This window comes from Tiliqua scincoides, chromosome 3, assembly GCF_035046505.1.
Source record: "Tiliqua scincoides isolate rTilSci1 chromosome 3, rTilSci1.hap2, whole genome shotgun sequence".
NCBI classification, from domain to species: Eukaryota; Metazoa; Chordata; class Lepidosauria; order Squamata; family Scincidae; genus Tiliqua; species Tiliqua scincoides.
This window is the reverse complement of record NC_089823.1, coordinates 214,376,577-214,399,325: the sequence shown is the minus strand read 5'-3', so window position 1 is coordinate 214,399,325 and position 22,749 is coordinate 214,376,577. Positions and strand designations below refer to the sequence as shown.

The 22,749-nt window shown below is 42.4% G+C and overlaps 1 protein-coding gene across 2 annotated transcripts; it reads right to left on the bottom strand.

Annotated features, from left to right (window-relative positions):
* Positions 1 to 244: 244 nt before the first annotated feature.
* EIF2A (eukaryotic translation initiation factor 2A) lies at positions 245 to 22,719 on the bottom strand. Of its 2 annotated transcripts, none has more exons than XM_066622061.1 (14): positions 22,607 to 22,719; positions 19,242 to 19,311; positions 17,245 to 17,319; positions 15,647 to 15,765; positions 13,911 to 14,010; positions 13,442 to 13,524; positions 11,861 to 11,934; positions 11,572 to 11,716; positions 10,476 to 10,592; positions 8,558 to 9,129; positions 4,238 to 4,354; positions 3,910 to 4,038; positions 2,711 to 2,776; positions 245 to 2,130 (listed from the first exon to the last, which is right to left on the bottom strand). In XM_066622061.1, the coding sequence occupies exons 1-14, from the start codon at positions 22,632 to 22,634 to the stop codon at positions 2,065 to 2,067; spliced, it is 1,761 nt and encodes a 586-aa protein (XP_066478158.1). In that variant the 5' UTR covers positions 22,635 to 22,719; the 3' UTR covers positions 245 to 2,064. The 2 variants fall into 2 exon arrangements, with proteins under 2 accessions (XP_066478158.1, XP_066478159.1); XM_066622062.1 differs by lacking the exon at positions 22,607 to 22,719 and adding an exon at positions 22,479 to 22,569.
* Positions 22,720 to 22,749: the final 30 nt, after the last annotated feature.

Genomic DNA, 22,749 nt, shown 5'->3' with positions numbered 1-22,749 from the left:
TGCCTTCATCTTGGTTGCTACAAAGTAGTACTGTACTGAGAAACTATCCTATTATACAAAAGAAGTGCAATGTGACTTCAAGATGTAAATAATCCCAGTTCAGGGCCCTCTTAGCTACTTTGATCACATCATGTAGGGTGGAGAAAGCAAGTTTTTCCCAGCATCATCTTTCAGGCAGCACTTCTAGTGGTTACAGCATGGAGCAACATAGCAGCATAGAGCTGAGTCAGAAAGATCCAACCAGTTTTCAGCAAATTTATTGCAATTTTTATTGTTGTTCTGATGCTCGTCTGAGAAAGAAAGTCAGAGCACGCACTGAAATAAAGTCTCATTCTTTATGATTAGAAACAGAAAGTCATTTTTCTGACCACACACCAAGTCAAAAGACATCCAGTTCAAAATATTAACCTCTTTGGTAAAGCATCTCCTATCCTTCCATTAACCACTGAAATAATTATTGACATAGTTCTACGCTTTACAAACAAATGAGAATTCTATTTCTAGAATAATAAAATTTCAGTTGCTCAAATTAACTTTTTCGGAGGGACACAAAGAGATACAAAATTGATGTTTTTTCATTTATTTCACTACATGACACATTTGTTGCTTTCGAAATAGAGTATGAGCCTGTTCATTGTTATAAGACAAATGAGGCAAAGCATTTGTAGAGTCAGTTAGTGAAACGGAAATTGGTGAAACATGACAATGCAGTCGGTCACCAAGGTGAGGAGTTTGGGAATCCCAGTACTAGATGATTCCATTGTCAGACTCTCCTATGATTAAGAAAGAAGTTTCTGTTCCTGTAATGTAAATCCATTAGATCAAGTCCAGTCCGTTGGAATACCAGAAAAGCCTTTGGCCTGTATGACAGTCCTTCAGGTGTTTTGATGACCTCTCTCCCCCCCCCCCCACTTATAGTTCTCTGTTCTCCTGGTCAAACACAGCCAATTCTGCTACTCTCACATCACAGGACTTGTTTTCCAGACCACGGACCACTTTTGTTATCCTCTAAACCAGTTCCAAGTTGTCTACATTCTTCTTAAACTGCAGCACCAAGAACACCAGATACAACACCAGATCACAGCCCATCTTAGAACTGGGGGGTTTATTATTTGTTTGTATCATAGTACAAGGTCACATGCTTCCTGGGAACTTTTACATGCTGTGGAGAGTGGCAGTAAAGGATTCTTGTATTCTTATGCAGAGAATCATGTTCCCTGTAGAACCCCGAGAAACTCCAATTTGAGCAAAATCATGCACACTCATAATTTTTCCTGTTACATATATCTGGAGTGTTCTGTATTGATTAATGTCAATTTTTAATAACATAATTTTACATTGCCTGTGGCTAGAATACAGATCTAGATTTTATTATTATTAATAATAAAATCTAGATCTGTATTCCAGTCACGTTTATTACCTCACTATCCTTGATTCCTAAACCTAACTAAAACGTAATAATCTAGAGAGGTTAAGTCACTTTGGGTGCAATCCTAACCCCTTATGTCAGTGCAAAGAAGAGGCAATCTATCTCCAATAGCCTCTGCAGCAGACTAGTGCCTGGCAGGGAGTGTTTGTTTACACAACAAAGGCACATTGATTGGGCTGAATGTTCACTTAACAACCTAATTACATAACAGAGATGGGAGAATGTATCCCCATTAAGTGGTGCACACCTGTACTAGCTATATTTCAATTAGTGGTGTTTTTTTTAAATTGGGAAATACAAGCTGTCTTAAACGTCTTACACAAAACCAAAATCTTTATTAGTGCTAAATTTTTATTATATTATACAATCTTACTGTTGCGCAAAGGATATGCATATAAATGAACTGAATTTTTGGTAAAAAAAATGTTAACCTCAGACATTGTATTTCAGCATTTCAATAATTCTGGTATGGAACACAGCAAATATCTGTCTGTTTTTGCACTTCATTACTTCTGTTCAAAATTTTGCATGTATTCAGATATTAAGGGGAATAAAATACAGCTATATAATATATAAGTCCATTTATTATGAAATTATCCTGTAGAACAAAACTGGGATGCCCCTTTTTCAAAGTTCTACATGCCGAGTTCCAAATCTTCCAACTCCTTTAGAAGGGCAGCCTCTTTCTGAATCTTCTCCAGCTGGAACAGACACACATACACAAGGAACCATCAGTTTTTTCAGGAAGTATATAATGAAGAATCAAAGGAGTACATAGTGCAGTATACGTACTCCTCCTGTGAGGAAAAGGAGAACCAGCAAGCGAACCATAACCACAGCTGTTGCATCTTTTAAAAAGCTCACACTGTGCCCCTACCCCCCATAGTGGCCATGGGACAGCAACCGCCTATAAGGAGGAAAAGGAGGAAAAAACAGTTTATGATTTTTTCCCCTGTCCCCCACCACGGAACACCTCCCCACCACCACCAAAAGCCTGCACTGCCCCCCCCAGAACTCTTACCTTCCTCTGGGCATTGTCTTTCTAATGCTGAGCCCAGCGCCAGCTGGTGCTGGCCTGGCACTGCTATTCCTTCCTCCAAGAGTGCCATAAACATGCTTTACAGCACATTTACAACACCCAGCACTGGAGCTCAGCACCAGGGCTCAGATACAATAGGATTGGACCCTTAGTTTTCAGAACAAATTAGATGCACACTGAATTACAATTTCTATTACATAAATGAAAGATAAATCATGACTAATAATGAATGCTCAGCATACCTGGTTTTTCTCTAGCTGTTTGCCTGTAGCTGCCTGATCTTTCAGCTGTTCAATTGCTTTTAATTTCTGTAGCAAAAAACAAGCCAACATATTTAACACAAAGAAGGAACAACTGATTTTAAAAACCTTCCCTTAAAAAAAAATAGAACAAATGTAGTTTTCTGAGTCTCTCAAGGCTAGTGATGCTTCCACAATTGCACTATCCTTCATTAGATCAGGGTAATGGCCCCTTTAGTGCCCCAGTATCAAAAGGAAAGTAGCAAAAATGGCATTTTCCTTGCACAAGTGGCAGCAGCAATACATAAAGTACCTTTGGCCTACAAACCTAGAAGCAAACTGAGAATGGGAAGAAGGTATGGAGGAAAGAGGCAGAGCTGAATACTTTTTTGGAAGGCTTTCAGAATATTGCATAATTCCCCAAGAAAACCGGAAGCAGCTTTACCACGGAGATAAGGGCTTTGTAAACAAGCTGTGGAGATCAGAGGGTGCTGCGAGCCTCCAGGACCTTGCAGGAGACCAGCATTGCCCACCCCCCCGTAAGTAAAGAAGCTCCTTGGTGGCGGCAGCACTGCGATCTCTGCAGCACTGTCGCTGCCACTGGAGTAGGGCCACCCTCCTTAAGGGGGAATGCCCCAATTCCAGTTCCTCTGGTGGGTCATGAGCCATCAGTTTGGGAACCACTGAGATAGAGGCATTTCAGTTGTTATTTAAATCATGCGATCATTCCTATATCTTGTCTAGTTTGGTTTTCTGGCTTAACCTCACGAGGCCTGCAGTCGTAGCAAACACACACACACAAACAAACCTTTTGTAGGTCTTCTCTTCTCCTAGTCCATTTTGCCAGTACTACTCTATTGAATTGTGGGGAGGAACAGCTAGGAAGCTGTCAAAACCTTTTGGAGCAATACTGACCAGTATACTGATCTAGTGGTTTTTAACACTATAAGGGAAGAAGCTGGAGAACCTTAACAGACATGGGAAATACTGGATCCAGACCCTTGCAGAGAATAGATACTAGTCTATGAAAAAACACTTCCTTATCACGCCCTGTGCTATTATAGTTGTAATAGAACATTTAAAAATCAGTGATGAAACATTATATGGCTAGTCAACAAAATGACAGAAGGGAGCAAATTATGTAGTGGAAACAGAACCTTCTTCTAGAATATGCAAGTTTCTTCATTAGAGAAACTCCCCACCTTTTTTAGATTCTTTATCTTCTTGTCTACTTCAGGATCTCCCGACGTGACCAAGGGTACTGCATTGTGCAAAACGTTTTGTTCTTGTAGGGTAGGAGCAGTTTCCTGACTCCCTTCAGCTCTGGCTTCCTTTATATTAAAAAAAAAAGTCATAAATGGTGGTTTTGGGTACAACCATCCTGAGGCACATTTTTGTTAGTGACCCAGACATTTAAAGCACTTCAGAACCTTTAATTCAGCACAAGTGGATACTTTCAGCTCAGAATAAGGGTAAATAAAGTTTACAAAGTACAACATTATCCCCAAGAGGATTAAACACTAGCTGTACCTGTTTAGCAACTTTCTTGGCTTCGTGCTTCCTTTGATTTTTTAGTGCCGTCTTAGATGCAGGCTTATTGCTATTTTTTGACTGTGGTCTCATGTTCTGTGGTGGCTCGTCCTCATGCTAAGAAGCAACAAAATTGGAGGAGGGGGGAGAAAAGCAAAGAGAGAGAAAAGCATTACTGTACTGAAAAATACAATTACATATTTTGAGATTGAACATCTGGGGAGGAAGAAAGCAGCCCAGAACATTTTACTAGTGTTGCTTGCCGACACCAGATAAGAGAAGCCTGTGCCATTTTTCTTTTTTCTACTTAGGCCCATGGCACACATCACACAATTTCTACAAAGCAGAAGACCCATCTTCACACTAAGAAATGGTGCAAAACCTATGCAGATTATCCCCCAAGTCAACATACAAGCATGTACATTCATCACATATGATGATCTAGGCCAGCATGGTCCCACAAAGCCCTTTTTGTCAGCCCCTGAAAGCCCCGCCAGAGTCCCTGCCACCTCCTCCTCCCACTTCAGCAGCTTTTCTGTCTCCATGTCTCCCTTTGGAGAAGGAAAAGCCAGAACAGCATGACTTGGAGATAGAAAAGCCCCACTGCATCTACCGCCACCTCTGCCTCCTCCTGATTGAGCTTGCTGAGTGACTTCAATGGCTCAGAAACAGGACGTAATTGGCACCGACATCATAAAGTCAGTGCCAATTACTTCCATGCCTGTGCAGTCAGGGGAGGGGGTCACACTACGGTTGTGTGGTTCCCCCGGCTGCCAGAAGTTGTATCGCCCTGATCCAGGTCAAGGGTAGCCAACATTTGTATTTCTGACGACAACTCTGTTCTACAGTGGTCCAATGTAGTGGTCCAGTGGCAGTGTGCTTTGCTCCACAAAAGAATTCCAGGTAGAAGGCTTATAATGAAATCAGCGCTACCTAGGGCTTCACACTTGGACTCAGGTATACTTGGGGCATCACATTTGAAACCTACATTAGACACACCACTTCTGAAAACAATGGCTTATTCTTACATGGGAAACTTTTTTACCAACGTTTGATTACAATGTGGTTGTTGTCAGGGAGGTAGATGAAATTGCTTTGGAAGCCAGATCCAGCTTACGTGATGTGTGATCTGCATCATAAGAAAAACCCTGTTGGATCTAGCCCACCATCTTGTTTCCAGAGTGATCAGTAAGATGCACCTGGGAGCCCAGCAGCAGGAAATGGCAACAGTCCTCTCCTGCTGTTGTTTTTCAGTAACTGGTATACAGAAGCATGTTGCCTCTGAATCTGGAGATGGTGTTTAGCCATCATATGAATAATAATAATAATAATAATAACTTTATTTTTACCCCGCCTTTCTCTCCGAAGGGACTCAAGGCGGCTTACAACATATTAAAAACATAATTTAAAAACAAATAAAAACATATTAACACATCATAAAAAACAGCAGTCAGAGTAAAAAATAGGTAAAAAGAGCATAGAGCAGCAGCAAGTCATAAAAGAATCAGGCCTGTAAAAAATATTAAAAGATGTTAAAAAGATCTTAAAAGGCCAAGAACTCAGAATGCTTGTTTAAACAGAAGGGTCTTCAGGCCTCGCCGAAAGGTCTCAAGAGAGGGAGCCATTCTTAAGTCAAGGGGAAGGGAGTTCCATAGCATTGGTGCCACTACTGAGAAGGCCCTATTTCTTGCAGCCGCCCCACGTACCTCCCTAGGCGGCGGCACTTGTAAAAAGGCCTTCTCTGATGACCTAAGAGGACGAGCCGGATTGTACGGGAGTAGGCGATCTCTAAGATACCCTGGTCCAGAGCAGTATAGGGCTTTAAAGGTCAATACCAGCACCTTGAATTGGGCCCGGAAACGAATGGGCAGCCAATGCAGCCGCTGGAGAAGTGGACTGACAGAGTCAAACTGCCTACCTCCAGTAACCACACGGGCCGCCGCATTCTGCACTAGTTGCAGTTTCCGAACCTTCTTCAAGGGCAGCCCTACATAGAGCGCGTTACAGTAATCTAATCTCGATGTCACCGAAGCATGGATCACCGTGGCCAGGTCAGCACGATCCAAGTACGGCCGCAGCTGGCACACCAGCCAAAGCTGAGCGAAGGCCCCCCTAGCCACAGCCGCCACCTGGGAATCCAGGAGCAGCTGCGAGTCCAGATGGACCCCCAAGCTGCGGACCTGCTCCTTCAGAGGGAGTGCAACCCCATTCAGCGCAAGCCGATAGTCCAGCACCTGCATTGAGGATTTCCGAACCAGGAGAGCCTCTGTCTTATCCGGATTTAATTTCAGCTTGTTAGCCCCCATCCAGATCCTCACTGCCTCCAGACAGCGCTCCAGGCCCTCAACCGCCACCCTGGAGTCTGGAAGAAAGGAGAGATAGAGCTGGGTGTCATCAGCATATTGATGGCACCCCACTCCAAAGCCCCAGATGACCTCTCCCAGCGGTTTCATGTAGATGTTAAATAGCATGGGGGACAGAATTGAGCCCTGTGGCACCCCGCATCTCAAGGGCCAGGGTGTCAAACAGGCATCCCCCATCACCACCATCTGGGACCGACCCTCCAAGTAGGAGCGGAACCACCACAAAACAGTGCCTCCAGCTCCCAACTCGGCCAATCGGCCCAGAAGGATACCATGGTTGATGGTATCGAAAGCCGCTGAGAGGTCCAGCAGGACCAACAGGGACGCACTCCCCCTGTCCAGTCCCCGGCGTAGGTCATCCACCAAGGCGACCAAGGCAGTTTCTGTCCCAAAGCCCGGCCTGAAGCCAGATTGAAAAGGATCCAGATAATCCGCTTCATCCAAGACCCTCTGGAGTTGGGACACCACCACTCGCTCAATTACCTTGCCCAGAAACGGGATGTTGGAGACTGGCCGGTAGTTATCCAACACAGTGGAATCCAGGGAGGGTTTCTTCAGGAGGGGGTGAACCACTGCCCGTTTCAAAGCGAGTGGTAACGTCCCCTCCATCAAGGAAGAGTTGACCACCCTCCCTGTCCACTCAGCCAGCCCACCCCGGGCAGCTCTTATCAACCAAGCTGGGCAAGGGTCGAGCAGGCAGGCAGATGGCCTCACACTCCAAAGGAGTCTGTCCACATCCTCAGGCTGTACAAGCTGAAAAGAATCCCACAACACAGGACAAGCAGTTGCCAAGGGGACATCGTCAGACACTGTCAATGTGGCAGTGCAGGCAATATGCAGGCTTCCTAGTACAATTAAGAATGTACAAGTCATTCTGAGTAAGAAATACAGAAATATTAGGTAAAGGGGCGGGGTGGGCGGCCATCTGCCCAACCTCTCCATTAGTGATGGATGGTGGGGACAATCTTTGGCAGTGGCACCAGCTACTTTCCCTCCCACCTTTCGAGAGGAGAAACATAAAGAGCTGCTGCAGCAGCCCACCTCCATTTACCAATGGAAACAGAGGTCAGAAAAAAAGAGAAGCTGCTACCACTGCTATCTCTCACAAGCAGCAGCTCCTCCTTTTTCCACACTGGCTTGTAGGCTTTCTCCCCTCAGCTCCAGCCAAGAGAATCACGCAGAAGCTTTTCTTTCTTTTGCTCTCCCCACTGGCCAATGAAAACATTCTGCACAGGCCCTGCAGTCAACACATGCCACTGGGCGGCCTCTTAAATGTCACAGCATCAGGAAGCAGGATCACACTATATATTACAATACAAAGCTGAATGCATCGTAATGTTCAGCTGATTATTTCTTTGTATCAAAAATAAAAGGGAGGAAAAAAAATTTCTAGTGCACAGTCTGCAAAAGTCAGTCAATATAAAAATATTTACTTGAAAATATTGAAGATGATGTGAGATTCATTGGTTTATGACTTCATTCACTCCTCCTTTCTAGGCTTATTTACACCTACATGCTGATCTAACATGTGCAAACTGCTAATGTGCATGCATTTCTCAAGACTGGAAAAGCCCAAACCAGGAGCTGGTGGCGATCCTGCAAAGTCCCAAACAAACTGTCTTCCAATAGGTGGAGGGAAAAGATCCTAACTCAGAGGCACAGCACATGCTTTCATTTGGAAGGTCCCAGATTCAGTCTTTGGCATCACCAGGTAGGGTTGGGAGAGACTCCTGCCTGAAACCCTGGGGAGCTACTGCCAGTCAGGGTAGACAGTGCTGGGAAAAAAAAAATGGACCAAGGATTGGACTCAGTAAAAGGCAGTCTTGCTTGCATGCAACCTCTTGTGTAGATATACAAGAGGAAATGGGGGGCCTAGATTTAGTGCCCCCCCCCCACACACACACAAAAGAGAAATTTTGCAACAAGATATTATACAACAGAGATGTCTGTTACTTACAAGCTTCAAACTAGTTGCAGGTTTGTTTCTCAGAGCTGGGGGTCTATATGCTTGAGCAGTCTTTGGCTCATCATTGGGTACTTTGCTCGGAACAGCACTGTACCGTACGGTCTTGGCTGGAAATACACCTTCCAAAAAAGGTTGCCAGGCAACTTGCCAGAGTTCTGCGTTTTGTGGGACTTCATATTTGTAGAGCACAGAGCCAGTATAGTGCCAGATCTTGTAACCGTTCCCCACTCTCAGCCTTGGAGAACACGTGGCAGTTACAATATGCTCCCCATCAGGGCACCACGCAAAATATGTAGCATCAGAGGCCTGCGGTTTGGAAACGAGTTTGTAGTTTTCAACGTCCCAAACATCTAGTTGTCCACTGAGATTCCCAAACCCAGCCAATACTAAGATGTGTCCCTGAGGGCTGTAAAAGGCAGCATTGTGAGGGCCAGTCCCAAAGTCAAACACAGGATCACACTTGAGATTGAAGATAGTAGCTTTGGCAGGCATAAAACCATAAACAACACAAAACTCTGTGGAATTAGGACTCCATGTTGCATCATAAATAGGACCATTTTTCGCTAAAAGGAAAAAAAAAATCAAGGTTATCAAACCATATCAACATTTGCCTGAGAAAACATAGGTTTTTGCAGAGCAATCACAAGTAAATTATGAATAACAAATGAGGGGAAAGTTTGATGCTTTAAGACTGCAAGAAACTAGACCAGGCCATCACAGTGTGTGACCTTGCAGGCTGAAAGTAGTTCTTTAGCAATGGATGGTCACTCAGCACAGACTGAAAAATTTCCTGCTTTTGCTGCCTTCCTTGGACAGCACACTCCAGTTAGCACTTGTGCAAACTAGATAAGACTGTCAAGCTGCTACAGCAGTGTTCTTCAACCTGTGGGTCATGACCCCAATGGGGTTGTAAAGTCTCATTTGGGAGCTCATGGCAACCTTTCAAAGCCTGTGCAAGAGAGGGCTTGGATCCAATTCAATAAAGGTACTGCTTTATCAAAACTGAGTTCTTGATATAATCCTGCACAGCCTCTTCTCGCTGTCTTGTCCTGCCGCTTCTAAGGCCAACCCTGCTCTGGCTGCTACTTCATAGGGTTGTTGTAAAGACACAAGAAGTAGGAGGAAATGAGGCAGGCAGGGGGTAGGCTGATCAGATCACAGGAGGGGGAGGGATCAGAGGTGAGTCCTCATACTTTATTTGTGGGGTTTGAGGCATCAAAAAGGTTGACTGAGATGGAGGATACAGTATATGGTGGGTGGACTGCATTAAGCTTGGCTGGGCACAAGTTGTGCAGGACCACATTAGACCATTGGTTGGCCACATCTCTCTGGTCTCTGATAAGGAACCACAAAAAGCAATCAGATCAGTCAGTGAGGGGAGCAGCATCAGCTTATTCAGTAGCAGGAACACTGCCTAAGCTGCTTTCAAAACCATCAGTCATGAAAGGTTACTTAACAAGGACTGCCACCTTCAATTAATTGATTCAACGCACAACAATAAAGTGTAATTACAGATTAAAAGGTGCCCCAGCAGGACTGACAACAAGCAAATACTTTGTGGCTCAGGACACTTAAAGGCTTACAATCTGCTCAGACGGAGCTTTTCTTTCCTACAGTGTACCTTTTCCTCATTAAACCAGGTTATATTCAAAATAAGAAGTTCTTTGAAAGTTCTCCATCTCTTCTCTCAATAAGACCCATTTTCACCTTAACTCATACATATTTCACTTCACAGAACAAACTTCAGGCAGCAATGGACATATCTTTAAGTCTCCACAGAAATTTAACTAATAGAAGTTGGTCATTAGAATGAACATAACCGAGAAAAGTTTGTTTTCGTAGAAATCACAAGCATACATTAACATAGAATTTCCAGTTCAAAAAGTCAGTCAGCAGGGAAGTCACTTACGTAGTTGTACAACAGCACTCTCCCCATTTGTTGCCATGTAATGAAGGGTTTGTTCTCCATAATAGGATGCTCCTGTTTTATCAACCTCCGTACTAGCTATTACCAGCACAGCAGTGGCTATTCAGATATAAAATAGAATCAGATTTTTTTTTTAAGTCACCAGTTGCACTCTCTAGTTTACATCTCTGTTAAACAAAACACAACATGTACCTGGACCTCTCTTCTTCCCAGTGAGCAATGTTTGCAACTGTTTTAACTACTGCAACCCAAGTGCTAAAGCAGCATCATTTAGTAAGGCATTTAGACAGAATCAGAGTCTATCTGACCTTCTTTTAAACTGACTCAAGCAATCCTGTGACACCAATTTGCTAGTTCAGAATTGCACCATCAACACAGATTTGTAAACATGCCAAAGCTTAAGAGGCTGTGGACACTGTTTGCTATATGACCTCCTCTACCCCACACGCTTGCTTCATGACATGTATACCAATACCAAACTCAACCTCTGGCAGCCCTAATAGAAGGGTTGGGGCTACTTTGCAGTAGCAAAGTAAGGGAGCAAGAGGCACAGATACTGGGAGCTTAGCACTCTATTTCTATGTTCTGCATCATATTATATGGTATGGTTGGCTAACTAGAAAACACAGCAATCAAGGTGAAGCATCTTGATAAAGAACTTCAGGAATGTTACAGCAATAGTCAAGTTATTACTTCTACAGTTAAAATTTATTTATACAGCATGCTTTGTTGTTATAATTTGGAGTGCAATACAAACCTTCAATACATATAAGAAAGTCAACAACAGAAACCATAATGCTCCAAGAATCTCTCTTGCACAAGCTCCACTATGCACAGAACACTATCCATGCTTCCTCAAAAGCAAGTCAAATTGTGTTCAGTGGGAAATACTTCCAAACCAAACAAATGATTGCAACCTTAATATAAGCAAAGAATGGGATTGCGAGAAGCAGAATGTTAAAGTCATAATATTACTGTACCCTTTAGTAACAAACACACTCAAAATCATGTACTCAGATAACGTAGAGAACCAAAACACTCACACATTGACAGAGAGAAAAAATGTCATGGGTTATACCTTTACTATTCCACAGCAACACCACCTTATCAGCTTTAAAAAAACTCTTGTTGGCCAGTGCGGATTGTGGGCCTCCGAAGTTAGGATACTGATAGAGCCTTACAAAAGATGGAGCACCTTTGCTTCCCGGAACATAGACAGCTACCTGTATCAATAACATTTCATTAATTTGATAACAACAATAACATTTCATTAATTTGATGACAATTCTCAAAAACAGAACAAAGACAGAAACAGATTTCTAAAACTTCCAGCAAATCAAAATTGTAAATAAAAAAATCAAAGGCACCTTGGTAGGCTGATCTCCCGGTGATAACACAAAGTCACTAACTTTCTGCAAATGCAATTTATTTGCAATTGTACCTGCAAAATCATAATCAAAAAGGTTAGAAAGTGTTAACAGCATTGTGCACTGTTAGAGTATGCTGCATATGGGCCAATGGCAGTTTATATATGTTTTTACTTATAACTGGCATTGGCCCATATGCCAGCTAACTTGGCAGAATAAACACTTAGAACAGATTTCCATTAGGATAATGGGCAGGACACAAACAAACAATAAATAACACATTTATAATATTAATTAGATTAATATAGAACACTTTATACAAATCTTAAAGTTTCAGCCAAATCAGCTAAATTTTAGAGAGCATTTTCATAAATTTACATGCACAAAAATTCAGCCATAGTTCATTGCAACTTTCCAGCTTAACCCATTTCTGCTTGACCCACAGATGTACACATTTGGTCCCTGTTGCGTATATGCAATGTTGAGTAGAAATGGCTTAAGCCAAGATCTGTGCTCTATATCTTAGCTATGTTCTTAAGGAAACCAGTGACTTCTTCTCAAATTAGCTTTACTCTCTTCCAGTTCAAGAATACCAGCCTCTGACAATAGCTTATTTTATACATCAGTAGTGTAAGATGATCTTGCTTCTAATAGTCCTTATATTTCTCAAAGTGCAAACAGCTTTCTTCCTTGACTCTCAAACTACACTGTAAACTAGAAGACACACTCTCTCTTTCTGTCATGCAGAACCATGACTTAATCCTAGTTCCACACAATGTTCTCAAGTTGCAGGATCATATATATGAGGGGGAAAAGGTTCCTACTTCCTATTAGGTTTAAAGAAAGCTGGAATTCAATGTGATATCTGGAGCTGATCCCCATTTCATAACCTAGCTTTTTTCTAAGCTATGGTTAGAACAAGCTACGATTTTCCAGATTCATCATGGTGAATCATGACTTGTCCTGAACCATAATTAGACAAATTCCTCTTTTTGTTTGCAATGAGAAAACAGGAGCATGCAAGTCTGAGACTTGGGAACGTCATGCAGAACCAGGATTAAACCATGGTTCTGCATTACTTCTGAACAGAGCTATGGTTTGTTACTGGTTAGATCTTTTGCAACAGCACCAGTAGTCTCAACAGGTGGGTAGGTACACAGTGGCTTGGGTCATTTTGGAACCCTTGGGGTCCAGATTTGGAAGAGTCTTGCAAGGAATCAGCAAACAGAGCAGTTAAAGGAGTGTATATATTTATATATCACATCATTATCCTCCAAATATCCATTCTAATGGTTCGGTCACAAGCAATTCCCCATTTCTAAAAACTTTTCAGAACCATTTCCAATTTAATCTGTGCTTCCAAAGTATGTACTACCTATTGGCCAATGTGAATTTCATATTACTGAAAATACTCCACAATTGATAAATATATTAAGAAATCCTGAACAAATGCTATGATTCCTTAAAACCCTCAAAGCAAAGAAGTGCAAGAAACACTCTGGCACATAAAACACAAGAAATGTTGAAAACAAAAAGACCAAAGGGAATGCTTATCTCAAGAACAAGGAATGGTTGACATACTGAAGTTGTTGTTTTCAAAGAAATGCAGTTCATTGTTAACACTTCTGGCACATATGCTTTCATCATCTGACCAGCAAGGACACCTAATGATTAGAGAGAGGAAAAAACTGACAATGTAAAACCCTGAGAAAAGCAACATTTGCTAGCTAGGCCTTAAGAAAGTTGGCTTTCGTAAGCTTTTAGTTAAGTACATGGCTTGAAAATATTCAAGAATTATTTTTTAAACTATTTTAAAAATCACATATGAACAAATAAAAACCCAGAAATAGTGACTGGTGGTATCATTCATCTATTCTATCCCAAGTACCTTTCATTCTAGTCTAATAACACATTGCCCAACCATGTAAAACAAAAATGAGTGTTGCATGTTACAAACTGTGTATCTAAATCAGAAACGTCAATGCAGTACAAAACATGTTCATTTTAAATAGTATTTTACATATAATAAATTCACTGAAGCTCTCCTTACCAGTTCTGCATCTTTTTCTGGATGAATGACTTTAAACACTTGCCAGTTTTCACATCAAAAACTTGCAGATTGGGTACCCCTGCTGCGCCATCTTTTGCAGCTGCAATAAAAAGACATATACTGCAGTGGAGGCCTCTATAATCGCCTCTAGATTTGCTCCCTACTCTATGCTCTCCTGCCTGTGGACACTGCTGACACATACATACTGCTAAAACACTCAAAGGGGTTAACAAAAAGGAGCCAGAACAGAATAGCTGATACTAGTTCAGGTAACATCAATTTTCTCTTATCTATTACTTAAGTTATGAACATTTTTCTTCTTAAGAAAAACCCCTTAGATATTAAATTCTCAGCCTTCCTCTGTCATTCTTTAGAGATACAATACGTAATTAACTATCAGATAAGTTTGCTTTCCAAGTCACAGCCTATACCCCACGCAGATCACTCCATTGTTTGGCAACTTTGCCTAGGACTATTTGTACTGCAAGTACCAAAAGCGATGCACTTCCTCTCCACTTCTGGTGGTACAAGGAGGGCCAAACTAGACACAAAATGGAAGATCTGTAATTTGATCTCCTACAATCAATTGCTTTTCCTAAACGTAATCAGGATGGACTGGACTGGGGCCATGGAGCAGGAAAAGGCTTTTTAAAACCCTGTTCCTGTGCAATTTGTCCAACCCATACACTGCTACTAGCTGCAGGAAGGGAGAAAAACAGGTATGATAAAAGTTTCTGTCTGCTATTAGTTGTAGGGAAGAAAGGAAACAGATACTTGTACTGTGCCATCCTTTTACCCTTATGTAGCCAACAGCAGCTTCAGGAGAACGCTTTAAGCTGGGGTAAACAATGAGGGAAAGGGTTAACCTATGTCACAGTACCAATCTGAACTGATCCTTCCCCTGAGGTTCTTTTTAGGGGAAGAAAACAAGTCACAGCTAGCTTGGTTCTGAAGGTTCATATTGGTCCAGTTTTATATATGGATGGGCCTGAAGTATGTGGGAATTGGACATTATGGCTTTTTGGTCTTTCCAACTGCATGGTTTTCTGCTCATTCCATTAGTTTCCTTAGGCAGTACTATTAGCACACATAGTACTTCACAAAGTTTATACACACTCTCTCTCTCTCTCTCTCTCTCTCTCTCTCTCCCCATAAATGCCAGGTCCCTGCCTTCAAAAGTTTACAATCTGAATGTTGACATTGAGAGAAACAGCAAGGAGAGAGGAAAGGAGGGAAAAACAAGGGTAATGCACACAGATTACTAGATGCTTCAGAAGGGGGCCCTCAACCTTTTTTCCTCCAAATTCTCAACACATTCATCGAGCATCTGTCTCGATGGGACAGATGCTGCGATCCAGACTTGTGCAAGTAGAACAACATTCATATAAAACCATTAGTTGCTGTTCCACACCCTTCTCCAGTGCAGTCTCCAATGTCTCTCAAAGCTTCACTCATGCTAGGTGCAATTTTTGCTATTTCCTCCTCTCATTACAGCCCACTGTGCCACATCCCACAACATTTTGAAGGGTCCCTCTCCAATCCTCAGAGGTGGTTTGTGGGGGGCAAGGAGGAGTGCAGTGGTGAGGAGGGAGTCATGGGAGCCTTCTCTCATGAGCATTACTCTGCTCATGCAAGTCTGGATGCAAGCCAGAATCTTCATGGGCATTCTATTGCTTAAAAAACAAGTACAGGAATTAACAGTCAGGGGAACTGAAGCAGATGTCTGAAGTACTCACTTGTGTAAGGTTGCCATGTTGCCAGGACATTGTTCTTTGGCGAGAATTCAAGGAAAACTGTCTTTGGCAGATCAAAAGAGCGCACTAAGTCACCGCTGGTGACATTCACAATGTTGACTCTGGAACCAAAAGAGCTCACTTCAACAAAGCTTGATTAGACTTGTTAATTAATAGCCAGTTTCAGTGTTCTAAAGCTGCCATGTTTGTAGCTGTTCAGGTCTAAATTTTCTTAATCTTGAACACTGCAACAGAAAACAAAACTATTTTTTGTTTACTGTATGGCTCAGTATATACCACTAATACAATATCAATACATTAATACAATATTAAATTAATTGCAGTATACCACTGAGCTCTAAGATTTCACACACTTGCGTGTACTCATTTTTACGATCATGTCCTTGAGACACAAAACAAGCAATAGCCACATTTCAACTGACACTATCACAAAATATTCCATTAAGGTCCTATTCATATGCTTCTCTTCATTCCCCCCTTCAAACCTCTGCACATAGTGAAATCAGAAGTTTGTCTCAGGCTCATACAGTATTAGCCCTATATCCTGCATCATAACTGACATTAAAGGAGAAGGATAATGTAACTTCTCAAGATGAAATGACATCGCTGTCAATCTACTCTTATAACTAAGTAATCAAGGAAAAATACACTGTAACTCACTCCTTCAGTCTGAAAAGCTACAATTCAGCATATGCTTAGGTTCCATTTATTTCAATATGACAAAGCCTTACATATGCTGATTTTGTGGCCTAAAAATCTAATAACATTGTCTGGCAAGGAATGTGTATGGTCAGAAACACATAGAAATGACACTGTACTGGTACTAGCTGGTGAAGCAATAATCTTAATTCTGCCTACCTGGAAACAATTTCCACTGGAAAATGACTGAACATACTTAACTGCAGTGCCAGTGAGATGCCTATTTCAGTATGGAATTCTATGTACACCTACAGAAGCAAGTTCATTGATTTCAGCAATGCTTACTTCTGATTAAACATTAACAGGATCAGGTTACATGCAACATAAAGAGAGCCTGCTACTGACCAAAGTAAAATCTGAAGGAATGCAGCAAGTTTAGACCTAAGATTCAGGCAAAATTTGAAAATACAAAAGGTTGTACAGAAATCTTTAAAATATAAATAAATAAAATGTCTTTCTCTGTAATTGATGTTTTCACTATCTTAACTAGCTAAATATGTTTTCAAACATTCCAAGAACTTGATTTATGGACCTTTATATCTATCCTTTTCCTAAAAGTTTAGCAAAAAAAATACAGGTGAGTATTATGCCTTTGCAGGACACAGGATTCGAATGCAAGGCTTAGGCTAAAAATGTAACAAGGACAAACCCACTGCAAATCTAGATAATGTTTTATTACCCTGCATTCAGATTTCACATTAACTGACTTTAGAGAGATGTAGTGTATGATATATTTCTTCCAGCAGCAAATTAACTTCTTTTAAATCTGGAATATTTATTAAAACAAATCCATGGAAAAGCTTTACATGTGATTGAATCTATGCCACAAATATCTTAATAAATGCAAAAAAGAAGAAGAAAGAAGTGACAGTTGTACTGACTGTTCTCCATTGCACCAAGCAAAGAGGGACCCATTTTTGCTGAAAGCAAAAACTTTGCTGCTTTTCCCAGAATCCCTGAGAAGAAGAAAAAACAACAATTACCATTCAAATACTATGTTACCCAAAGTTTAAAAAAAAATGGTTTTTATTTACGCACACTAGAAAATATCTGCGGCGTAATCAAATAAAACTTTTGCTATAACAATGTTAAATGCTGTTTTTAAAAATGTAGTCATAAACACCATGGTTTGCCAAACTAATCAAGAGGCCTTAATCCAGGGGTTCCCAAACAGTGTGTCATGAAGTTCTGCGACGTCTTGAGGCACTCCACAGAGCATTTGGGTCACTGGCCAGCTGGCTACAAAACCACAATATGAGGCTGTAAGAGACTCGGCTCGACTGGCTGAGCTCCTGCACATAGTTTTCACGCACTGGGATAGGCCTTTCTACCCACCTTGAGCTTCTTACCATCGTTTGAAGCCTTGTGTCACAGTCTCCAATCTCAGAAGTAACTGGTGATGACATAATTGCCAGTCACTTCTGGAAGTCGCATGGTGTATTTGCAGCACTGGTAAGAGGTTGGCATAATGGGAAGAGCTGCATAATTCCACCATTTTTATAAATCATTTACCTATATAAGCCACAAGTTTCTACTGCTGGCTGCAAATTTTTAACAGCTCTTCCAGACATTTTTAGTAATTACTATGTCTTGGGTTACTGGTCTACCTAACTTGGACAATCTAGGTCAGAGGTGTCAAATATAAGGCCCATGAGCCATATGCGGTCCACAGAAGCTCTTTATTCAGCCTATGAGATAATTAGGCTCTCCCAGTGCCGCCCGCTTCCACCAAGATGCTAGGAGGAAAGGTGGAAGGAGGTCTAAGAAGGTAAGGAACATTATGGGAGAAGGGACAGATCACGAATGATGAGAGAGGGAGATGCTGCTGAAGTGCTAAGAGAGTGCAATTATCACATGGGCTGAACTTTCAGCACTACCGCTTCTCCCAAGGCAACACTTCGCAAAGCAACTCTCATCCAAAGAGAGTGCTATCACCTTGAAATGCATTTTGAATGGAATACATACTTGACCTTTTCAAGGGGTGTGTGTGTGAGAGAGAGAGAGACGCTTAGGTCTCACTGACTCATTCAATAAAGTTTCAAAATTGTTGGGGTATTTCCCAATGAGTTAGAAATTTAAATTTGGCAGTTATTAAGAAAATAAAATGGATACTTTCCCTTCTAGCAGTAAAAACTTGGGACATCAAATTTATCTCATAACAGAATCCAATTTTCCAGTGCCAAGCAAGTCAAGCTACATGTGGAACAGAACGTATTGCAAAAAGTTTGCACATGAAGAGCGGCAAGTCATGAGCACGATGGGGGAGGGGATTTGAGAACCGTTCTATTTAGTACTGTACAGGCGTCCTCCCATGTCCATGGGGGATACGTTCCCCACACCCCCAGTGGATAAAGAAACTGTGGATAAAAGGCAACCTATTAAAAAGCAGTTCAAAAATTCTCCATCAACCAAATGACTTTTCTGCTTTTGATTCCAGCATTCTTGCTGTTCTTCCTGAGCTTGCTGGCTCTTTGCTGACTCCAAAATGGAAGCAGAAAGCACTTAGCATTCACAGGAAGCAAAGCAGAGGGCTGAAAAGAATGCAACACTTATTATAGAGTTCAAAGAGCTTAGCATCATGATCTTTTCAGACCTCTTCCTCAATTTCTGTGAGTGTTTTCTGCTTTTGGAGTTAGTAAAGAGCCACTGAGCCCAGGAACAGTGACAGGAAAGCTGGAATCAAAAACAGGTAAGTCATTTGCGCAATGGGAGAGGATTTCGGAACAGTGGATAACAGAAATTGTGGATGCTGCATCTGCAGATATGAGGCCCAGTACAAATAAATGTGCTACATTTTTGTTGTTATCCTTCGAGTTTAAGTTATATTTGTATAAACTGTAAAGTTTTAACATTTAAATGAAGTTGAAAAGTGAAATACCTTTGAAATGCTGTGTTCTCAGTGAAATGAGGAGGCCCATTCACCATATATAGTCCTTCAGATCCTCGAACTAGCAAAACAAAGGACAAAAACAAGAACACAAACCGTTTATTCTTTTCAGCTTGGATGGAATTAATTTCTCTTTCCATGTCATTGATAAACTTTGAGACTTGTATAACTTTGGAAAGGAATGGCCATGCTTACAGTGGAAGTTCTATCATTCCAACTTTTACATTGCCTCTGCTGTTCTAATACAATACAATACACACACAATATAAACTTGCGACAATCAAATAATAAAATATCACAGAACAACTGGAAACTGAACACAGAATAAAAGCAAAGACAAAAGCAGCAAAGAATAAAGAGGCATAGTAGCAGGCTGAACTCCCAAAAACCCAATACTAAAGGAAAATCTTAACCTACTTTTGAGTGGATGACAGAGAAGGAGCCACAAAGGCCTTCTGCAGTTCAGAGACTACAACAGAAAACAACTTGTGTATGCTGAAGGGAATCCTGGATTCTACATCAACTAATAATTTCAGCAAGTCTTTATTAGTAGATCTTAGATACTGGGAGGGAGGACTGCATCTGTCGCTGCACTGGAACCCTGTGAGTGGATGGGAAGTAGGACAATGCCTACATGATAACTGAAACCATCTGCAGGGCAAGAGTCAGCACTGGTAGACTTACTTTGCAGAGTAATGTTCCTCCAGGCTCTCATACTGGACTGAGTTGACAGCTGTATGGCCTTAGACTATTCTTATTTATTAAGAAATTTAAAACCTGCCTTTCCCATGCCGAAGCCAATGCCCAAGGTGGCTTACAGCACTTTATAATCAAGTACAAAATATCACAACAAGTAAAAAAAAAAAATCAAATAAGGCATTAAAACACTAATTTTAATATTGTATGGCAAAAAACAATATCAAAACAGAGCAAAAAATAAACTTAAGGGAAAAGAGAAAAGAACACAATGAGCCAATGGGGAGCCAATGAGTGCAGGGAGGCAGTCAAGCCACCAAAGTATATCAGAGACATAGAGGGCAAAAATTAACTCAGCAGCTAAATGCCTGACAAAACAGGAACGTTTTGAGGCTTTGCCAAAAAGTCATGAGAGAGGAAGTTGTTCTCAGTTCCTCTGGGAGGGCATTCCACAGTTGTGGTGCCACCACAGAGAGGGCCTGCCCTTGAGCTGCCACCGCTCTCACTTGGGACAAAGGTGACACTTGCAGGAAAGTCCCTTCAGCTGACCTAAGAGGGCTGGAACGTATGGAAGGAGGCGGTCTTTCAATTAGCCTGGACCAGGTCATGGAGGGCCTTAAAGGTTAGAAATACCACCTTGAATTGGGACTGGAAGAATACGGTCAGCCAGTGTAGCAGTGGTCCAAGTGAGTCAGAACGTCTGGCCCCCACATTCTGTACTAATTGTAGTTTCCAAATTGTTTTAGCAGGTTAGTCTCACATACAGCACACTGCACTAGACCAGCTTGAAATTACTAAAGCAGGGGTCAACACAGCCAGGTCTGAATGGCTCAAGTATGGTTTCAGTTGGATGGGATGGGGAAACATGGTCAAACTGAACAACACAGAATATACTAGCAAGAGACCTGCAAAAAACACAGCAGTGTTTTTTGTCTACTCATCTCCCTTTGCCAAGTCACCAGAGGTAGGAGATAGAATGTTCATAATACAGTATACTGCAGTGTTTCTCAAACTGTGGGTTGGGACCCACTAGGTGGTCGTGAGGCAATTTTAGGTCGGCTCCCAATCATTTCAATATTTTATTTTTATTAGACTTGATGCTACCATGGTATGTGATTGCGTTTGAGGAAATGTTACAGATCTGTACTTTTAACAAGTTACTATGTATATGCTTTTAACAATGATAGTAAATGGGACTTTCTCCTGGGTAAGTGTGGGTAGGATAGCAGCCTAGGATTGTCACAAAATTTCCTGCTCGATGATGTCACTTCCAATCATGACATCACTCCCAGTGGGTCCTGACAGAGTCTCATTCTAAAAAGTGTGTCCCGGTGCTAACAGTTTGAGAACCACTGGAATGACTCATTTCATTTAATAATTGTATCAGAAAGAGCAGTGACATCACCCTGGGAATTTCCTTCCTAGGCAGAACATTTCTGCTAGTTTGGGAACTTTTATTTCTCAACATTTGTCCTCCATTGTACCACTTCACATGGTCCACCTATTCAACCAGAAGAAACTGGTGATGACATCATCACCAGTTACTGCTGGGTTGGGAGGCCAGATGTCACATGACAAACGCCACTAAGAGGCTCAGGGTGGACGGAAGCGCCTTTTTTTAAATGCAGAAAACCATGTTTTGGAGCCTCCTACCGCTTTGTTGTGTCACATTTCTGGTCTCACTGCTGGGGGGCAGGTATCCAGGGGTCTGGTGAGTACCACCAGACACTACTTTGAGTACCCCTGGTGGTACCCATACCACTGGTTGAAAAACACTGTACTAGGACTTTTCTTATATTGTAGTTCTGGTGTTGAACTTAGACCTGGATGATCCAAGTTCAAATCCCCACCCAGCCATGAAGTTTCTTGGGAGACTTTAGGCCAGTCACTGTGTCTCAGGCTGGCCTACCTCACATGGTTGTTGTGAGGACAAAAAGGAGGGGAGGAACCATGGACACTACCCTGAGTGTCTTGGAGGAAGGACGGGGTGTGTGTGTGAGTGAGAAAGATAACCCTGCTCAGCCAGGAAGCTTCCTGAGTAAATTTGGACCAGTTATGTCTCTGAACCTGACCTACCTCACAGGATTGTTGTGAGGACAAAAGGAGGAGAGGAACCACATCACCACCCTGAGTGTCTTGGAGGAAGGACGGTGTGTGTGTGTACTATCCATGCTCAGCCTTGAAGCTTCCTGGGTGCCCCTGGGCCAGTCACTCTTTCAGCCTGGTCTACCACACAGGGTTGTTGTGAGGACAAAAGAAGGGAGAACCATGAACACCACTCTGAATGCCTTGGAGGGAGGGAGTCCCTGCTCAGCCAGGAAGCTCCCTGGGTGCCCTTGGGCCAGTGACTCTCTCTCAGCCTGGCCTAACTCACAGGGCTGCTGTGAAGACAAAAGGAGGGGAGGAACCACGTAGACCACCCTAAGTGTCTTGGAGAAGGACTGTGTGTGTGTGTGGGAGGGAGGGGCCTGTCCCTGCTCAGCCCTGAAGCTGCCTGGGTGACCTTGGGCAGTCTCTGTCAGCCTGGCCCACCTCACAGGGTTGTTGTGAAGACAAGGAGGGGAGTAAGGACGGTGTCTCAGGAGGGTCTTCCTGCCCCCGCCCCCAGGCCAGCGCCCTATCGGGGGGGAACGCCGCGCACTGCCTCGCGCCGGACCCACCTGCCAGGAGAGGCGTGGGAGGCGCCATCTTGCCGCCGAGCCTTCTCCTTCCGGGTCGCGGACAGAACTGTCCACGTCTCCCTCCGCCCGCGGCTCGAGCGGCAGAAGCCTCTTTCCGGGTGACGTGTAGCAACCTGGCGTGA

Coding starts and splice junctions, on each gene's coding strand:
- EIF2A (XM_066622061.1), bottom strand. CDS start 22,634: ATGGCGCCTCCCACGCCTCTCCTGGCAG. Junction 13,525..13,910: donor CAGAAAAAGATGCAGAACTG/GTAAGGAGAGCT, acceptor TCTAATCATTAG/GTGTCCTTGCTGGTCAGATG. Junction 4,355..8,557: donor CTGCAACTAGTTTGAAGCTT/GTAAGTAACAGA, acceptor GTTGCTTCTTAG/CATGAGGACGAGCCACCACA.